The sequence below is a fragment of the Epinephelus fuscoguttatus genome, linkage group LG7 (genome assembly GCF_011397635.1).
Source record: "Epinephelus fuscoguttatus linkage group LG7, E.fuscoguttatus.final_Chr_v1".
Lineage (NCBI taxonomy): Eukaryota > Metazoa > Chordata > Actinopteri > Perciformes > Serranidae > Epinephelus > Epinephelus fuscoguttatus.
The window spans coordinates 20,554,843-20,576,304 of record NC_064758.1 but is presented as its reverse complement, the minus strand read 5'-3'; the positions used below and the strand labels follow the sequence as shown (position 1 = coordinate 20,576,304).

General features: G+C 42.1%; 1 protein-coding gene across 1 annotated transcript in view; it reads left to right on the top strand.

Annotated features, from left to right (window-relative positions):
* The first annotated feature begins 1,810 nt into the window (after positions 1 to 1,810).
* The window catches only part of casz1 (castor zinc finger 1), an 80,552-nt gene continuing 60,900 nt past the window's right edge, over positions 1,811 to 21,462 (top strand). Inside the window, exon 1 of the mRNA XM_049580499.1 lies at positions 1,811 to 2,247. Within this exon, the coding sequence (XP_049436456.1) occupies positions 2,199 to 2,247 (49 nt within the window). The 5' untranslated portion in view covers positions 1,811 to 2,198. The remainder of the gene's footprint in view (positions 2,248 to 21,462) is intronic.

Here is a 21,462-nt window from a genome sequence, read left to right as displayed (position 1 = left end):
ACTGTAGTAGTTTTTGTTTTCCTTTTTATTGATTTATGGCACCCATGTGGAACAAAGTGTCACAGGTTGCAGCCAGACAGATGGTTACATGTCTTATTTTTAACCACAATCATTTAAAACTGCTAGAAATGTCAATTCTAGAGTTTAGAAGAATGTAAAATTCAAATAATCTACATATACTGTCGCTTATCATGGTGCAGTTGGTTTAAAGTTGCTCAAAAAGAGCTCACCTCTTCCAAACTTTGTAAGAACAACAGCATCACCGATTTGAGTACATTTTAGTCATTATAATATTGGGGCCTTATATACAACATTTTATGCCTTTTGCGCAATACTACAGTAAATAACAGAGATATATAAGCATGTTACCACTGTGGTCAGACAGTATTTAGCCCTAAGTTTGCACAGTATGATCCACATGGGTGTCTGACTTTACTAGGTCTCACTAATCTACCAAGCAAAATATGTTTGTTTGTATAATATGTGATTGATGAAGAACAGGACTGACATTTGACACATGTCCAACTCCAACAGAAAAGGTTCGGCTGCCAAGTCAGGTCATTTGAAACAATTAGATTTTTTATCATGGCTAACACAAAAACCAAAGTAGTATTTACAGTACAGTGTTAGATCAAGGGTGGAACCCTTTGATAGAAACTCTTTTAAGGACATTTCCCTTTATGGGTGTAAGGAGGAGACAAAGCCTTTTTTTTATTTCCATTATTAACTGGGATGAGTCATCGTAATCTCAAAATCAACCAAAACCTGTTTTATGTACATACTTTGAACTTTGCTGACAGCTCTCAGGAACTGAAGCCAGGACTATGTATCATTGCATTACGGTTCACAGCCATAAAGTTGTTCATTTCCTCTTTTCTATAAACCAGTAAATGCTAGTTATACACCACCACCTTTTTTCAAAATAAAACTGCTGTGGTAAACAGGAATACCCAGTGACCTTTTGAAGTTTTTGTTATTTGGTGTCACTTTGTAAATTCCACATTCTTGACACGGAGCCATGTTTACAGTATATGGGCATTATGTACAAATGGTCCAGAGGCACTTTGCATGCCACTGCGGAAGAAACTGCCAGGCAAATAAGGGGTTTGTCTTATAAAGTATTCATTGTCACCTGGTAACGGCTGTCGTTTATCATTTCACCTGAAATTACAATGAAAACTGATAGCTTATCAGAGGGAGGGAAGGAGAAAGAGCGTGCTCTGAGGGAGAGAGGCAAAGAAAGTGTACGACACGACACTGAAATAGAGAGGATCTCTGTTTTGTGAGAGACGTGAAAGAGTTATTTGCTTCGAGCTAAAGTGTCAAAGTATTATCTCTGCCAAATATTTTAAAAACTCTTGATGGCTGCTGGCAAGAGGCATAAAAGTACAAGCATGTTCATCACATGCAGTTTTGTCCTTTTTCTTTTACATTCAATGATTGAATAGTTAGATGACTTGCTTACAGAATTGTCAAAATATCCTTTCACACACTGTGGTTGTACTTCATATAAAACAATAATGAGATAATGGCATTTAAAAAGCAGTTCTAAGTTTAAATAATTAGTCTAAAAGCCTCAAATACTCGTGCGCAGTAAAAGTGTAATATATTTTTATAAACGTATAATCTCTTTCTCCCCAAAACCTTTTTTTTAAGTGTGGTGCTCCCTTCATTTGAATAGAGGCAGTGGAGGCTCCACCCCAAGAGAGTTGAAAGGCTAGAAGACCACAAAGATGGAAAAGGCCAGCCCACTGAGGGAGGGAGAAAAAAACTGCTCCGGTTCCTCTGCCATAATTTCCTATCAGCCTATTCAGACAACATCACCAACAGCTTGGTCTGTGCGTGTGTGTGTGTATGGGGGCAAAGCGGAGAGCAAGCGAGAGAGGCAGCGTGCGAGAGGCAGAGAGAGAGCAACACAGAGAGCGGCAGAGAGAGAGAGAGCAGGGAAGGGGGAGGCTCCATATTCTTTCACCTACCCCCCGTCAAACCACAGGAAGGAGGGGCCAGACCCTAAGCTGCCAATCAAATCCGCTCGTGGCAGCCGGCATTATCTCAGCAACAAACTATTGACAGATTACATGTCAAGGAGTTTAGTGCATGATTGAAGGAAGCCTTTTTTTATCTAGTTACCTTTCCGCTTTATTTCCCCCTCAACGAACCAACATTCGAATGACTTTCTAACAGAGTTGAGTAATATTATGAAAGTTACATGTCTGAGAGGATTTAACTTCGACTTCCCTGAATATGGTGAGTACTCTTCTTCTTTTCTACCTTTGCCAGAAATGTTTTATTAGCTGACAGTTTAAGGTGTGCCTTTATCTCTGACTAAATACACAGAGAGGGGAAGTTGTTCATGATTAAACTATGTGCCAGCGCGTACGTATACCCAAGTGTTGCGACACCCTTATTTATAGCTCTTTGACAGTGCCCAAAGGTGACTGCAATATCAAATATGATTGCCCATTTCCCCAGCACAAGTCTCAGGACGCCGTGCTACATGCAGTTACACATGTGAAGAAAGTTCACAAAGCCAGTTTCATTTTCTCTTGTCAGAGTATATTTCTCTTCTAGGACATGAGACCAGCTCAACTCCCTGTCAGGCTTTATCTTTTTCTTCGTTCGTGTGTTCTCCTGCTTGTTTAGTCGCTTCAGTTAATTACATGTTTTTGAACGAGCCAGTATTGGTACTGTAGAAATACAGGTATTGGGTTTTACCCACAGAGGCAGTGGCAATGCCATTAGGGCACATTGAATGGCCTAAGGGTTTGTTGCCAAGGGGACAAAGCAAACAAACTGTTGTGTTGCTCATGTTGTCACACATGTAAAGGGAACAGGAGCAGGGCTAACACCTTTCCAGGTACTTCTAATTAGTGCATATACAGGACGCTGGTGTGTGTTACTTTTAAATGTAAACAGTCTGATAAATCAAATGAATTACATGTTAGGTAAAATTATAACAAAAGCCATATTTATTTAAAATATTTTACACAGTTGTTCTCATTGATTAGTATTTTTGTACTAAAGCACCTGTAGGGCAGATAATTAAAAATTTCATCTGACCTGTTACTGTCAGGTTAACAGCAGTCATTCTGCGCGTACTTTTGGGAGGATAAACTTGTCCTGTGTGTAACTGGATTACACCTTATACACACAGGCGTCACTCTGCTCGCCACCTTACTTCTAAGAAAGTGTGTGTGTTTTAAAATAAGTAATATTTTATCGTTCCCATTTAGTTCTGTCTGTGTTGCGTGTACACTATGTACGCGTGTGTTCTCTGTTTGCATGTACTGAGTGGTGGCTTCCCTTTATACATGTGTGTGTGTGTGTGTGTGTGTGTGTGTGTGTGTGTGTGTGTGTATTAATAGCCCCTCAGTAATTCATTATTTGCACAACACATATATAGAACTACTCAATAACGAAACTCTAACTTCGTAGAGACATTATAGTTTCCCTTTGACTTTTATAAATCTTATCTACCCTTCTTTGAAACGCTTTATTTTAAACTCCTACAGTATATGAATATTTAGTAAAGGTTGTGGGGATATTTTTAAGTAGGCTGCTACTTTCAACATGATATCAGTGTTTTAAATTACAGAAAGAATGCTCCTAAAAATATTTATATACAGAATAATTTCATTTTTATTTTTTTCATATTTTTAGAGGCAAGAAAAAATCTGTAATTCAAACTTCATTCAAGCAGGTTTTGCTCCAGGCTGTTATTTTTAATACGTTTATTTGCCAGTTATGTACTCTCTCTGTACCTTATTGGAATCACCTTAACAAGTATTTCTTTTTCTTGCTGTCTAATCTTGCCGTTCAGCACTCGTTACACCACATAGGCTTTCCTGCTCTTTAACTTTTATGTGGCAGTATTATTGAAAAATAAAACACAATCTAAAGATAATGTTTCTTATTAAGTAAAACTCTGAGACACTATACAGTAGACCGCTGTGACCACAGGCTTTCACAAACACATTCAAGAGACAGACGTGAAGGCTCGGGTATTATGTCAGGTTATTTAAGGTGTCCTGTATTATGGTTTAAAATAACAACAAACACGTACAACTGTTATCGTGACACACCCTAATTTCAAACTTTTCGTCAGCTTGGAAAATGTTTTTCTACCCTCTTATGAGTCATAATGTTGATTGCCTTCTCCTTCACTGAGTTGTCTCATTAACCCTTTGTGGCCCTCTCCATCTTTTACGGCCTTCCACAAAAACCAGGATGAAATGAGGGAGAAAAACAAGCCCAGTTCTGAAGGCCCTCAATAACCTTTTATCACAATTTAGCAATAACCTGAATCAATTTGATGTCTTAAGCAATAAAATATGCTGTTGCACTCCTATTTCTGCTGCTCCTTGGATGACAGTAAATTTACATTTTTTAATTAAACTAGCCGGAATTTTTATTAGGGGGCTGGGCTATGCTAATGGGAATGTTGTGTACAGCAGATTAACAGAGTTTTGAAATAAATTTAACAGGGAGACATTTGGAGGAAAAAAATGCGAGTCATTGTCTTTAACCTCTTTCATGCCGATTTCTCCTGGGGGATTCTTGTATTCTAAGGAGCCTTGTCAGGGAAGAGTGCTCCTCAGCAACGAGGTGATTAGTATCGCCTTGTCAACCGAGGAAAAACACTCACATTCTCAAGATTTATTTTTCAAATGCCGTGTTCAAATGATACCAAAATATAGGATTTTTGTTATCACTTACATATGCAATTGAATATACTGACACAATTTACACGACTCTCTTTGAATTGGTTAGTTGTTGTTTGTAAATTAAGAAAAATGCCTGTATGTTATTTTGCTGTGTTTTAAATTTCAAAAGCAGAAACATTTTACTGCAACATTTGAATTTATATTTAAAAACAGCAGTGGCTTCTTTCTTTTAATTTTCCTGTCTAAAATAATTTCTATCTCTAAATTTAGTTTTCTGATTTTACACCTACATCTGGCGAGAACTATTAAATAAGTGTCAAATACAGTAGTTAATGGCAGCGTATATGTTTGTGTAGTTTTATGGTCCGCTCTCAGTATTTGATTGATGTTACGCGAGGCTGTGTGTGTTATGCCTGGTTTTAGCAGAGTGGCAGGGGGAGAGAAGGGGGAACATAGACAGCAGACAAGGGGAGGGAGGTGTGTGTGTGTGTGTGTGTTTATGTGTGTATGTGCTGGGGGGGTAGACAGAAAGAGAGGGACAGCTGAGTCCTGATTGAGCATGTGCCCAGTCATCAGACACAAGCCACCCAACACCATAATTACCTTAACCCCCGTCTTTTAATACCCAAATCACACCAACTGGCCTTTTTTTTTTACCGGCAGAAAGAGGAAACATTAGAGATCAAACGATCAAATAAACTCCAGATGCACGTGGGCTGCCATGCATTTTGCCGCAGTAGCCAAAGTGTTCAGGGCTACTTGATATGGGCCAGGAGCAAGGCAAGTGGCATCACCACCCCCTTTCTTCAATCCTGTGCACTCATGCAGTGGCCAGCACCTAATTAAAACCTCAAAGCTTCCCGTCACCAATCTGGAGTAATGGCCTAATTAATACTCGGTGAAGAAATATTCCAGAATGATAAACAGGTTGCACCTTGGGTCTTCATTGCCTTTATTATCTAAAATGTAACGGGCCAAGTTTTTATTATCACAGATAATGCATGTTTGTTGAACTGCATAATAAAAATAAGGGAAATTGAAACAGTGAAGTATCCTTTTTAATTATACTATCTTAAAAACGACGGCAATGAATTATATATTATGTCATTAATTAGAAAAAAAGTTTTATCAGACATTCTTTTTTTTTGTGGGAAAAAATTGCCCTTTTTTCTCCATATTTTTGTCTCATTTGTCTCGGCGTAACCAGGCGAAAAGAAATCCTGCTTTTAATCTCACAGCTGAATATGCCGTGTCATGTATTCCTGTGCGCAGAGTCAAGAGAGAAGCTTCCGGTAACTTTTTTTTTCCTCCTCGACTCGATTTCCTAATCTTTCATATGAAATTATAATTTCATGCAAAGTAAGGGAGAAGAATAATCTCTGGTCGTTGATATGCTATATAAGAGGGGAAAAGGGGAAAATGAAGAGGTAATTAGCAGAGTGGAAGACTTTGGCGCGTTTGTCTGAAAGCGTGGTCTCCACTGGCCATGAATGAATTTGCATGCTTCGCTTATCGAAGCACAGTTATTAGGCCAGCTGAAAGAGAGATTAAGCCGGCACAAAATGTGGTGACTAATCCTTTTAAATGTGGCAGGGGGTCTTTAAGGTGTGAACTAGTCCCTACATAGGTTAGTGGGTATGGAATGTGACAGACCACAACTTTCATACAACTGAATGTGTGTAACAGGAAGCAGCAGATGTGGGGTTAACTATTTAATGACAAAGACAGTGATTGACACAGGTAATAAATTGATAGTTTATCTCCTGACCCTCTTATCTCTGGAACAAATACAGCAGGTGGGGTCACCCTGGGTTGAGAATGACGGAAAACACTTTGTGTGGTCCAACATCAGTGCACTGGCTTTTCCTTTTTTGTATTAATCAATAATTGTTTGAGTGTAGTTAATCATACATGTAAGATAAAAGCTTAAAAGATGACAAGAGTAGGTGCTGAAACAAATCTGTCCACTCATTTTATCGCTCTTTTTTAGCGTTGAGCACATCTTTTAGTTTCAGTTCTCTGTCACCTTTTCTTTGACAAGAATTCGGTGCCTGCTGAGCTGCCTTTGGCTTTATTTTTTGATAGGAGTAAGAGAAAAAAAAAATCTGCACAAACAAACATGGGACCTCTTTTTTTCTGTCACCTTCACTGTGAGTGAGAAAATGTTTGCTCTGCCGAGTTACAGAGCCAATACCCCTGTCCTCGTCCGTAATTGACTGCAAACAGGAACGTAGTGACGTTTAAACACTGCCCTCCTCTCTCTTCTGTGTCACACACACATCTCTCTACACAGTCCCCAACCCGGCACCCCTCAGCTTCAGGTCCCCCTTCTGCCGTGTGTTTTTTCATGTGACATTCTATTCACTTGGGTCAGTAGCAGGCAGCACCAGCAATAATTACTGTCTGTACATGATAAATCTGAAGCCCAGCTGTTCGTTTCTGTCACTGCCAACAGAGACAGAAAGATAGCGAAGAGAAGGGAGAAGGGGGAGGGAGAGAGGGGAAGAGCCCAGGAGTTTGCCGGATTTCTTTCCTCTTTTTTTTCCTCCTTTTTTTTTCCTTTTTTTTTCAACTTGGTAACTTGATAGGATTACATGGTTCTAGAGCCCACACCTGTTAAGAGGCTGTTAGCAGAACAGTTGGCAGTCCCATAACCACAGCTTAGCCTTTTTCTTCTCTCGCTGCTGTCCATTCTGTATCCCCTTTTGGGGATTTCACCCTGCATGTATGACGAGTTTGTTTCTCCGGGGCTCCTGCCCCAGTCAGGGGTGAGGAGGGGAGAGCGCTTCTTGTGACACGTGAGCGGTGTGTGTTTGATGTTAGAGAGTGTACCCTACTCTTCTGCGTGTGTGTGTGTGTGAGGCTGGGTCGGCTGACATCTCTTTTTCCCTCCCTCTCCTGAGACACGTCTGCCATCAGTTGTGCTTCCCTCTCCGACCTCAGTCACACCGGAGCCACCCCGGAACAACGTATATACTAAGTAACACGACAGCAAACAAAGAAAGAATTCAATTTGGTTTGTTTTCCGCAAGGGTGGGGGACAGGTGTTGGCAGAGTCGTAAAATGCCCAAATACAGGTTAAACCAGACGATTTAAATGATTAAGGGTTAGGTTGAGAACGTTTGTGCATATTTTAGGAGTGCCAAAGCCCTGCTGTCAATTAGAAATACTTTTGGAAGGAGTGGAGAAATGAGTAATGCATAAAATTTGTTGCTTGTTTTCTCTTGTTCGGGTATTATTAAAGTGGGAAACAGCCTTGAATATAGTCTGAACTCAGGGAAATATCGTATAGCAGACAGTTTGTGGGGGAATCGGTGACAGTCATAAGACTCAGAAAATTGCTTTACAGGAGGTTGTTTTGTGCCTTGGTGCAACGTGTCTCACTGCCTTATTTGGCATTCAGCAGCAACCCAGCTCTTCGGCTTCGTCACTTTCTATGGGCCCTCAGCACCTGTTCCCCCTATTGTGCCGGAATTTTCTATATTTGGCAAGAAGTTGGTCTCTCTCAAATGGTGTGTAGGTCAATGTTTCTAATAGATAGAAATGAACTCTGTATTCTCCACTGTTATTTTTCTCTGTCTTCAGCTGTTGCTCAGTTGTTCAAAAGACAATATTAGAAAACATGATTCAACTTGGGAGGACTACGAAACATTTCTCACCAGGGCATCTAAATGTCATGTTGTCCCTCGCATGTTATTGACACGTTGCGTTGCCAGGAGTGCAAATTATCTTCCTTCTGAAGCACAGGAGAAATAAAAAAAAAAAAAAAAAAAAAAGGAGCAAAGTTAATAGATATCTCAGGCTAACTTTTAATTGTTCTGATATGTAATCGCTAAATGACAATAAAAAAGGAGCAGGGCCACTTTAAAAGCTTTATCTCTCTTGCTCTGTGCCCAAAGTGTCATGTCCATAACAGCACCACCTGATCTACAGAGTAAAATAACCGCTAAGGCTTATTGTTTGGACAATATTGAAGCCCCCCCCACACCCCGCACCCCCCACACCCCCCTGCTCCCCCCGCTGCTTCTCTCCCCTCTCCCTTGATTCATTTCACCCACTGTCCTCGGCTGCTGGAAAATGGCGTTAATTTTTTTATTACCTGTTTGACTCTCCAGCCTTATTACTGTAGCCCCTTAATGTTCTCTGTAACCGTGGAAACCAGATGAATAAATGTCCGCCAAAGAAAATGAGATGATTAAACAGGTCACCCTTGCAAAACAAATTCGCTTGGTCGAGCGCAATTTGTGTACCAAGCGGCTGTCTTAACAGTTTGCTAACAAGGGGATTGTTTGCCAGACTAACTGACAGAGAAGGGAGGGGGAAAATGAAGATATCTGGGGAAAAGGATATGATTGAAGAGATAATATTTTACATCACCATGCTATTTGTCTCATCTCTTTATTCTTCATGATAATGTGGTGTTTGTACAAGATTGAAAGTTCTACCTTTCTTTATTTTGTGTCCTTTAAAATAATGGGCAGAGGCTGTAGAAATGTTCTTTTCCAGCGCCCTGTACATTTGACCAGCATTTACAAGTAACGCTCAAGTTTAAAGCAGCCATCCATATTATTGTCAGAGGCATTTGGTCTGTGATCATCAGCAAGTGCAGTAGCAAATAGAATTTTCCTCATTTATGTGGCAACCAATCATTACTGCTAATTGTCCTTGAGGCCATCTGTATACTGTAGGATGGCTCGTCCTCTATTGGTGTTGGAACGGTGCTGGTCATGGATTTACAAGTCCAATAATAATACTTAACTCCTCCAACCTCCATAGTCAGCGCAAAACAGTTCATATTCACAACTGCAGTAATAAATGTGAAGGTTTTTTTTCCCTTCTTCCTCAAATTAAACAGTAGCCTGAACAGCATCCTGGTTTCAAAGTGACACTAAGCTGCTTTCCCATGATGCCCCCGCCCTTCCCTTCCTTGTTTAAGTGTAATGTTCTCATACAGTATGACTTGTTTTAAGCAAAGCTCTCTGACAACCATATGAAGCGTCTGGTGTTTTCATCTGGGAAAATAAGAGACTACGTTCGGGCAGATATAGCCATGTAACGATAGGGCAAACACGCAGACTTGGATTAAAATCAGGCCTGTGTTGCCATTCTGACCACAAATCATAAATGTCGGGGACACGGCGGTGGTGTTGTTTATGGAAGGATGCCACGCTGCGCCACTCAAGGGTGTTGCCTGTTTGCATTGATGCACCACCACCACTTACCGCCTCTTGCTTTAAAACAACTTCCGCATCCCACTCAGCCCAGCCATTTTGTCCCGTTACCAAAGCAGATCCCAAATGCTCACCACAACTTTAGCCTCAACTTTAAAAGAAGGAAGGGGGGGTTGTTGCTTAAAGCAGGGCCTTGGCTTCTATAAGTCGTTTGTGGGACAGAAGATGGCGAGCCAGAGTTTTTCCACTGGTAGAGGGGGTATATCATCCCAATACAGGGACACTACAGCTCAAAACTGAAAAGCACTTATGCATTATTGATGTTTTAATTTGTGCAAATGCCCAAGTCTTTGTTAAGTGATTATAGTGCTGGGGAGATAACAGAGGAGGTACTTCTCTATGAAACAAGAGCTTGCTTGCTGGCCGCACTGGGAAGCCATTGGACTAAATCTAACAAGTCCACGCTCCTACTCAGCTCCGTGCGAGAGAGAGAGAGAGCGAGGGAAAGAGGCGGGGGTTGGGGGTGGAGGGATGAAGAGAGTTGACTCAAAAATATCAACGTGTCTTAGATAAGAAAAAATTCAGCCGTTGATCTTTTGTCCTTATTTCAGCTACACCTCTCCCGTTTATGATGTTGGGTTTATAGGTCTTTTACATCCCTTATCAAAAATTATTTGATGTAAATACAATGGAACTGACCTGAAAAGCCCTATGTGTAAATACTCCTCGTGGCACACTAGAAACTGACCTTGGGAGAAGAATGCAAAGTTATTATGCTTGCAAAACAAGCCAATAAAATAATACACCGTTGAAAGGAGGGAGTTTGGGTAAATATAAAAGAGAAGAGAAGAGAAGCAGTTTTCTTTCCTGCAATGATTAACTCAGAACAAAGGTTATCAAGGATGACATTTTTTTAAACTCTGTAATTTATGTAATTGCCCGCCACAGCTACCTTGCCTGATAAACAACGACGGAGGGAAAGGTTGAAACTTTCCCGTAGAAGACAAACATGCGGGTATATATGCAGAATATGAGCTGGGCTAAAAAGATTTTGTTCCATATCCTAGCTGATCCATTCTCCATCTACCTCTCAGATCATCGTCACCAGTGTGTAGAAACCTGTGTTCCTTCTATTGTGTCGTTTGGTGTCGGTGGTGGTTGTCCAAGCTCGGCCTCATCCCCGCTGCTCCCACACCTGCAGCTGTTCACACAGCCTGCCTCCCTCCAGCACCTAATGCATGTATAACCTGTAAATTATGCTGTATTCATTTAGCTCAGGCTGCATTAATATGGGCTCTATCAATGTCAACCCATGAGATAAGTGTCTTAGTTTTGGCTTTGGTTTCAGTGTTAGTCATTCTCTTTTGTTCATTGGCTTTATTCTTGCTTTATTCTTTGGGAAAATCTGCTTGAGTGTGGAACCAGGCTCTGCCTTCTGCTTTGAGGTCCCTGGTGGAGGTAAAACACGAGAGCATGCGTGTGCACATACGCGCGCGCGCACACACACACACACACACACACGCACACACACAGTAGGCTCTCAGGCTTCCCCAAGCATTTACTGCTTTATTAAGCTGTCTCATGAACCCACTAGCAGAACATGAGAATACAGGAAAAAAAAAGAAAAGCCCATATTACTTAGATGATTTGATGTCATTTGTGGACTACAAAACACTAGGCTTTATTGTGTGCGCAGGGAGAAAGAGCGAGAGCAGAGAAAAAAGAAGTTGGCTTAGAAATTCAGAATTTCAATTAGCGTACGTAATCTGAACCTGCCGGCTTTGATAGAGGCTTTTTTTTTTGACTAAGAATACAGCAGCACTTGTAAAACATTAATTAAGCAGACTTGTTTTTTTAAAGGATGGAGTAAAGTGTGCTTTATGCAGTCATTTTCACTGAACAAAAGGCGGTTACCTCACATAGAGGACCGCTTCACCCAAACCATTTGGAAAAAAAGGGCAATTTAAATTGAAGGAAAACACAAAAGACAAAAAAGACACAAGCCATTGAGAGTAATGTTCTAAAGGAGATGATATCATATGAGAGCAGAGCCTTTTGCTGAAGAATAGAAATGTATCCCTGCCTCAGTGAAACCTAAGCTTGGCGCAGGAAAACGAGCCCCTATTTTAATGACTTTCTACCTGACAGATGACTTTAGACCGCCTTTTGGATCACATTGCTCTGACTTTGTCTCTTACATCATCAAACCATTGATTATTAATAGTTTATATGAATTGTTAATTGATGGGTAATATGAGTTATGATAGCAATATCCTGCTAAAAGATTACTGTTCAGTCTGTTTTATAAAACAAAAAAAAAAAGTCTTGAACGAGTCGCTTTTTTTCCGTGGTGATGGTTTGTGGCAAAGCCGTGGTATGTCTGTTTGTGCTGCATGGGCGCCTGAGCTCTGTTGAAATTTCTACTCTTTTCTGGTTAGCATGGCTACGTGATACTGCAAGCTGAAATGCATGCTCTAAACTACACTGGTTAGCATTAAAGGGGATTACAGTCCATTCACGCGCTTTGGTTTTATTTCCCATGAATGTACCAAGATAAAAAACAATGCAGGTGATTCCCAATAGATCATTTACCAACTTCAGAGGCAGATAATGGCAAAGGTATAAAAAATACATGTCAAAGGTGATTTTTTTCCACCTATTATAAGACATAAGAGGTTTTATGGGGACACTTCTTGGAATATATAACAGAAAGAGTCCCTGTCTCACATTTGCACATGGTGTTGTATATGCATTTTCCACAGACTATTGTAAATCCTCTTGCAGTAGGTGATGAGTACACATACAGATGATACATTAAAACTGCCATAACTCGCACACCCAGCAAAGCTAAAAATCAATTGGAATGGATAGTTAAGCTGGCCCCTAAAAATCAATGAGCAATTCATGTCCTTGATCACAGAGTGTCATTCCTCTCAATGTTAGAGGCTGATGAGGGCTGAGCATACACACACACACACACACACACACACACACACACACACACACACACACACACACATACTCACATTCAGCACAAATATACAGGAAACTTGCAGACACGTTCACTGTGCTGATACAAGACGTTTAGAGTACATTAAACATGTAGGACAAGGGCACACACTTTAACACACTTTGATTTTCGGCTTGTCTATCATGTCTTTATCAAATGTGTTCAGTTTCACACAGTGCTGTTCATTTACTGTATTTTACAGTTTGTTTTTTTTTTACTGTATGGACATACAAGGTTTTAATTAACAGTTGTTGAGACAGTATTATATGTGCTTAGGGTATTTTATCAGGGCCAGCTGGTGAACACAACATTGGAGTCAACCTATTGAAAATAGCAGGGAGTCAAATTTCAAAGCTCATGTTGTTTTTAAACCGTGCAAAATGTTGCAATTCACGACATTGTACACTAAGCCTGGAAAATAGAGATGACCTTATAGCCATGACATGGTGGGGGCACAGACGCAGCCGAACACACCCACCCACACACACACACACACACACACGAAAGGAGAAAGGCGATAAGGTTAGCCAAATGAAGAGGATGAAAATTCTGTGTTTCAAAATAGCAATTTTGCCCTTATTAATGCCATTAGTGTAACAGTCATAATGGATCAAATCAACGGATGACCGAAGCAACTCCTCTGTCTCTGCGCTATGACGGGATCATGTCGGGAACAATTTGGGTATTTTGTGTTGATGAGTGAAGTTTCGAGTGCCGTAGTATCCTGCAAACTGCCCCTAAATTATGCCCACAGTTCCTTTATCTCTTTCTCTTTTTGCTCCCTTTCCCTTTCTGCTGCTCTTTGTACATATTTTTTAGTCAGTTTTTAAAACCGTTGAACATTAATTTGCTGTTCCCACCCTTCATTTGGGCCAGCCATCAGTAGAAGTGACCCTTTCACTGGGAACTACTGTATTTTTAACCCAGATTTAGATAATGGCACTGTGACAGTCATTTTTTGCTCCTGGGCTACTCGCTGCTTTGAGGCCGTTCATGTCACTCACACTTTGTATCCCCCCGTTACCAATTATAGCCACACTGTCCAATTCAGAGCAACGCTACAACAGAAATTATGTCTACGCAACACCATATCTGTAACTTTGAATCCTAATTCCTGCTCTATGAGGCTTTTCCATGAACTGTGTTCTCCTTCTTTGTCCACACAGCCTGTGGTATATCAGTTATGAGTTAGCAGCAGTTGCTTGGCCTTAACAGGTGGTCATCTTTTATGGTCTATTACTCTGGTAACATTTGAAAGGGTCATTCAGCCCACTAGCTAAATAGCTCAGATTTGGGGAGAGGAGAGGGCCTTCGAAACAGTTGTTGCTTGTCAGGAGGAGCAGAGAGTCAGGAGGACCGGTGAAACACTTGCTCGTCCCCACGTCGAGGTGAGAATTTTTCCAGCAGCTGTCACTTGGCCTCTTTAACTCGTGTTTTTTTTTGGACGAGTGCTTTTTTTTTTTTTTCTTCCTTTCCAATAAAGCAGAAATGAATGTTTGTGGCAACTGGAGGGGGAGGGCACACTCCAGTGCTGTGCCCTGTCACTCACAATCTCGCCCGTGTGTGTCCTCCTCTAGAATGGTTACATGTCTCATCAGCCGCCAATCATGAGACGCACGTGAGACGAGCCTAACGGCGGAGTCTTCTTTCTTGTGATTCAGCTGCTTAAGAGGCTCTGGTGGTTTTCTTCTAATGTCTGGTGTCGCAAAACTCTCTCCGTCGCTGCCATGTATAGTAGCAAAATGGTGTGTTTCATTTGCCTCTGTTCTGCCTCTCCACGACTGCACTACCCTTCTCTCTCTCATTCTCTTTTCCTTTCCCTGTCTCCCTCACTCCCCCTTTCTCCCCCCCTCAATCCATCTGCATCATGTCGATCTGTCAGACTGCCAGTGTCTGTTCCAATTAGATTCCACTTAATACACGTAACCTCGATTAACACGCAATCAAGCCCAGATAAATCACGTCCTTTAAGTCCCCCCCTCTGCCTCTCCTGTGTTGCTTTGCATCACTCAGTTTTTCCCAACAAGCTTTCTTCGCCACAGTCGTTGGTCACAATGTATGAAATCACACGCTGAGTGCACGAGCAGGTAAACTTAGACAAATGTCCTCAGTGGTGACATTTTGCTGCAGAGACAGATGCTTTTCACCTCTAACCAAATGCCCTGTCTTAGTGTGCGTCTCACTTCTGCCTCTAGTAATGTGAAGTTCCTCTTGTGTTTCCAGCCGACTCTTGTTGGTGCCCTTCTCACCCCTGAAGATGAAGGTGTCTTAATTACATCTTTGGTTAAAAAGCTACAAAAGACACCCTGGGCTTTCTCTACATTGCGGGAGGCTGTGTAGTCTATTGTCTCGGTGACCTTTTTAGCTAGCGGACAATTGGTTTGACTAGATTACAAATTAAGACACAGCACCAGGCACTTAGAAAGCAAGTCTGTTAGAGAGCAGTTCTATTACTACCAGCCTGTGAAAGCCACTGGGCCATACATTTTAAGCATCACATAAATGGCCACAAAGTCAGGCATCACGTGCACATTGTGCCGTATCTATAAAATATAAAGTTACATTTGCTTTAATGATATCTGCAATGCCATAGTGCCTCTTTGCCAGTGGCAGAAAGGGAAAAAACACACAAAGCCACTACAGAGCCTAGGATTCAGGGCCGATTATAATTCTTTTAACAAAGTTAATAATTTACACTGTTTATGCTAATAGGAGAAAAGAGGACTGTTGAATTACCAAACAGCGAAAACCACTAAAAATACAAACCAAATGAAAACAACCTGGGGCACTGAAAAAGCACACACAGCACTCTTGGGGTCTTCTTTTATTAATCTCAGCTAAAAGTGCTAACATTGACATGTTGAACAGATTAGCCTCTTTAATAACGGGGCGGGTCAACATGGCTACCGCTGCTGATCCATGAGGATATCCTGTCGGGAGGCACATAGCCCGTGTGTTTCATATTCTGACCCCTGCCTCTATTGGACTCGCCCCTGCACTACAGATGCACTGAATCTGGTCTATGCATGCACTAGTTGAAGAACATAATAATCTTTTTCTTCAATGACTTATTGTAGTTTTTCCCTTTTATATCAAATTTTGATAGGTCTGTCAGTTGTCATTTGCAAACCTGCATGGCTACCGTTTTTGTGGCTGTGCCGTGTTCAAAAGTGGAAGCTGTGGCAGTTAGAGATCTGGCTTTGTTTCACACAGCGACAGCTTGTGTCATACACGCTCAGGCTGCCGCTGTACAGCATTAATGGTTTTAAATATCTCAATGCTAGTTGGAGCTGACAAGGCCTGCCGGTGTGCAGTGTGTAAATAGGGCTTGGATTTAAAATAAATTAAGCTATGAGAAAGGCTCACGTTGATCCATTTCTTATCTCCTGTGCTGCCTTGTCAGCCCCAAGCCCTTTCAAACAGTGTGGACAAGTTAAAGGAAAGCCAGTACTCATTCACAGTTTATTACATGTAAGAATATCCTGTTATTAGTACCTACTAACGAAGAATGTGTATGTATAACTGCAGCAGATACTATACTTGCTCAACTTCCTTGAAACTGTTGATCTCTGCAAAACCAATTAAAAAGTTGTGCGTGTTTTATTTAATTAGTATTGGGTGCAAACAAAATGAGTATTGAATAGACACCCGATAGCCCTCTGCCCTGTCTTTTTCCATTTATAAACTCTGTCCACAGCCACAACAATGTTGCACTGTCTCTTTAAAAGGGGTGTCAGTTTTGACTATAAGTTGAGCTAATTTTTTTTTCCTCTTTCCCAGAGAAAAAAAATGGGAATAACGCTGATGAGTTTTAACAGCTTCAGCCAGGCGATGGGCAAATATAATAAGTGTTTTCGCAGACGTCACCAATGATTATCTCATCTGGGCATTTTGGGTGAATGTAGTGGATTTAGAGGCTCGTCTCCCATTGTGCTGACATCACCCTTTAACAAACCAAATTAAATCATGGCTAAAATCATTTGAAACTCTCCCAGAGTCTGTCTCAAATGACTAAACAATGAAAGTCTGGGAAAAATTTAAAGGGAACGTTGTGTGCGTTTGGGTGTGCATGTGTATGTGTGGGTTTGAGTGTGTTTAGTCATGGGGGATGGGAGGGGGTGCACTGTGGAAATGGGGGCATATTTACCCTCACACTGCATAATGGGATAAGGGAAGCCAGTATTTAACACATTCTTAAGAGAATTTAAAAGGCAGCATTGTGACACAGTACTTTGCACTCACAGTTTTTGTTTTTTATTTAAAATACATAATCATTTAGAAATCAGTTTTTATTTTCTATATTTACCGTAATTTTTCTGTGATTTGTAATTGTATCTGAACTTATGGAAAAATCTCACGGACCTCAGCACAGAATGTTCTCTGCAAGGAAACTCTTAGAAGGCATATAAAACACAACCGAAGTCAGTCTTGATATAGCTCTACTTTTATAGATAGAAAGTCAGATTAAAGGGCATGAGTGTCCAGTTTCCACAGCCAGGCAATGTTGCATGGAAAATGTGTTTTGATACTGATACCACTATGACACACTACAGGCAGGAAAAGACAAAATGACACCTGCATGTTTCATAAACACATTTTGGTGACGTGACATGCCAGTCCCCTACTGTAACAGTAATCATGAAAATGGCCTCTTACATGCTTGAAAATAGATATAAGAATTATATTTGTTGTGCAGACTTGAATTCAACTTTAGAAAGCAAGTAACCAAGTTGCAGTGAATGTGCAATGATATGCTTTTATGTATTTTTGTTAGTGCTTGTTGCATGTTAGCCATAAGATAAGGTCTGCCAGCACGGCTGGAACACACCAGGATTCGTCAGCTGTCCCGTCTCACCACTCGCGTGCTGTAGTCGGCCACCCATGACCTTGTGAAATGAACAAAGGAGTAAGAGAGAGGGAAAATATGAGTGAGTGAGTGAATGAGAGGAGTCAGTGAAGGAGGTGGCAAAGTGTGGAGGTGCATGGAGGTGGTAGTTGGGGGGGGGGTGCTGCTAAAGGCCTCAACTCAGCCAACGTGGCCTGATGTGACAGGATTAGCTAAGCCCCGGTGAGCATGGCTGGTACTGTGAGCCCCTGTGAGTGTGTGTGTGTGTGTGTGTGTGTGTGTGGATGTGTGTGTGCGGCAGGCAGTGTGCACAGCAGACTGGGAACCCAGAACTGCTGCTCGCCACCAGCCGAGCCAAGACAAGACATGGGAGATCAACAGTGTGTCAGCCCATCGCTGCCATCAAGCCCTCATCATCACCCTCCCCTTCCTCCAATGGGAGAGAGCCAGACCATAGAAGATACAGCCAAGGGAGTCAAGATACAGTGGGGGGAGACACAGCGGGGGACTAGTGGGCGGGCAGCTGGGGCTAAAGTGAACGTGAGTTGGAAAATGATCCTATTAAATTGAATTAAAGAGGCAGTCTTCATTTACCCCAAGAATGATGGATTTGGATAATTAACAGTGTTAATGGGGACTGGTTAAAGAGGGCAAGGGAAACCGGTGATTGCAGACACAGAGTAAAGGGGCCAGGTCAGACCTGCATTGTATTTGGCCCAGCGGCCCATAAGGGATGGCCTTTTTTTTCTCTTTTTTTTTTTTTTTTTGCCTTGCACCAACCAATGGTCACTATCTTGGGTTTATTTTATAAGCGTAACCAGACTGTGACACACCGTTTGGAAAGGCTAAAAATCCCCCTTACCTCTTCCCTTTTCAAGGTGTTCTCTTCTTTTCCCCCCACAACCTCACATTTATAAAAAAAGAGCAGCGGCTGTAAGATGATCTGAACACGGCAGATCAAAGGCTGTTGTGTTGTGTGGTTCTGCACTGGGCCTTGCCGAGTAGCACGCACGTGAAATCGGGAAATAAAAGCAATAGGGGGGTGTCACTGATGAGTATGTAGGTTCATCGTCGATATATTTTGTGGTAGTGTGCTGCTGCACCAGTGAGTGCATTATACCAGTTTAATGCCCTCATCTCGGGACCTAATTATGACACTAGTAGTGTGTGTGAAGTGTATGTGCATGCACATGTGGTGGTGTGCTTGTGTGCCTGGGTTTTCACTTTGGTCAGTGCACAAACCCTATCTGCATGTCCTTAATTCTTGATGATGTGTAGGCCTTAGGCATTGTGTGTGATGGAGAGGATGCCTGTGTGCCAAGTTGAAGTGATCAGACGGCAGGGCATGGGCCCTCACCCCTCTGAAACAATCCCGTTGCTTTGCTTACAGCAGCCGACCAGCGGTAGTGCGTCGCTAGTTTCCACAGTCGAGTCAGGACTAGTGACACCCTGCCACAAAGGAGCCAGATTTATAGGGCGCAATGTGTCAGTGGGTAATCTGCAGCTCGTCTATTGCTTCAGAAATAATAGCTAATCCAGGGGAAGAACTAGTTAGCTTTATTTGCATGATCTTGGCCACCACCTTACTAATTCTGTTTATCCCCTATATGCAGCGTATATTATGCGCTGCATTGTTTAAGGTCGAGCAGTTTTCTTTTGACGCAGAGTTGTGGATGTAATAAATTTCGACAGTTGTAGACGCACACTCAACTCTCCATTACCTTGGATGATGCGCACCACAGCTTACCTGAACCCTGATTAGGCAGAGAATGTCTTAAGTAAAGGGATCAAATAATTTTATGCTACTTTTCTCCTTTCAAAAAAATTAACACCACAGTTGCACGCGCGCGCGCGTGTGTGTGTGTGTGTGTGTGTGTGTGTGTGTGTGTGAGCGAGAGAGTGATAGAGTGTGTGAAAAAAAACAATCTCATCAAGCAGGAGGCCGTTTGCTTAGCAAGAGCTGACAGTCTTTGTGTATGTAAATGAAGAATTTAGACTAATGGAGTTGAACCATTTCTAATTTTGTGATGGCAAGAGGATTTTGATTGAAAGTAATTAAGCAAGCTAGCTGTAAAATTAATTAAAGCAAAAGGAGGGGGGGACTTTTATTGGATTGGATAGCGATATAGCTGCTGTCAGGCAGGGGGACAAATGGGGGTGACCTGGATTCTCTGCCCTCCCTCCTCCCACTCGGGACTTTTATGTCACTTTAATCTCCTTAGAGCGGCTGGTGTGCATTTGTTCGAAATAATCAAGGAAATATGGTCAGAAATTGTCAGCTTTCAGATCTAATTTACCTGACAGCCTCGCAAGTGTGTGTGCACGCGCACGTATGCATGTGACAGTGGCAGGTCCTTTTTTTCCCCTTGCCCTCTCCTCAGCTTTGTGGAAAATGCTTTTGACAGTCTTGAAGCATCTTGGTTGTCGAAGGGCGGGGGAGATGAGGAACTTGGGTGGCTTTAAGACGGACATTTCAATGAGGCGTGTTTGGCCCGGCTTAGCACCTCTGACACTGTTGTGTGCGTGCACACACACCAACATGCTTAATTGCCTCTGTAACATATTCAGACTCCGTTTGGCCACTGTACCAGCACTTCTCAGCCTCTGTTGTCTGCAGGTAGCCTAAACGAGCAGAAGCAGATTACAGCCATGACAAAGCCTGTTACAGCTACTTAACCACTGACAAATAAGATCGGCCAATCCTGCACAAATAGAAATGGAACTTATTGTCCCTTTTAGTTTTGAAAAATAATAACATCTTAATCATATTTAAAGTAAAGGGCGATTTCAGAATATTTTTTCGTTGGTGTTCCAACCTCTTATTTTATGGTCATAATTGGACGACTGTGATATTGTTAAAAATATCAACCACCTGTGCAATTTGTGCTCAGATAATAACCAGTCATAAAATAGCCCTGCTAATGTCCTGCGACATCTATATGGCTTTTAGCTGTATGGGGTCTATATTAAAGGGCGACGGGGTTTCCCATGATGCCACAGTGGGTGAGATGCCACTTCCTCTTAAAGCTTCTCCAGTGCTTTTTGGTGTTTGGGACATAGGGTCTCAGTGTGGCCCTCAGTACCCCCTGAAGAGACAGTTAATTAAGGCCTGGTCCCAGACAACGCTGCCGGGACTCACCCACCACACCATCGTCTGCCCCTGTCGCCACCACTCCCCTCCTCAACTCTGCAGCCACTGGGGCCTGTGGGAAAGCAGAGCGCCAGGGCTGCACCACCATTGGGGCCCCTAACGGGATTAGGAGTCCTCTGAAAATAGGACCTCAGCTCCAAAAGCCTCTCACCCACCTTCATCTGCCCAAAGGATCCCCCTCAATTCACCCCCAGTCCTGTCCCCTCCTACTCCCCCCCTCTATAAGACGGCTCCACCCGAGCTCCGTTTTATCAATTAATGTAATAAAAGGTGGAACAAAGAGCTTTCTTTTCCCCCGCTCTGTAATTAGAGGGGGAGATCTCCTGAGGACTGGCCTTCCTTGGGCCCGAAAACATGATTCTCACCCCCCCCCTTTACTCTGCCGCCGCCACTCAGGCGGAACATGGCGCCTCGATGTATAAGGGTGATAATGTAAATGTAGTGTAGTTTGCCAGGCAAACCCGGCGCAACCTATTTTGCAGTAGCTTTATCTAAGTGTGAACAAATGAATGTAACATTTGGAAGAGTGATACATTATTAACTCTAATTGATTCCTTTATAACACTATACATTCACTGTCACCTTCGCTTTGGCTCGCACGAGTACATGCGCTCTGAATT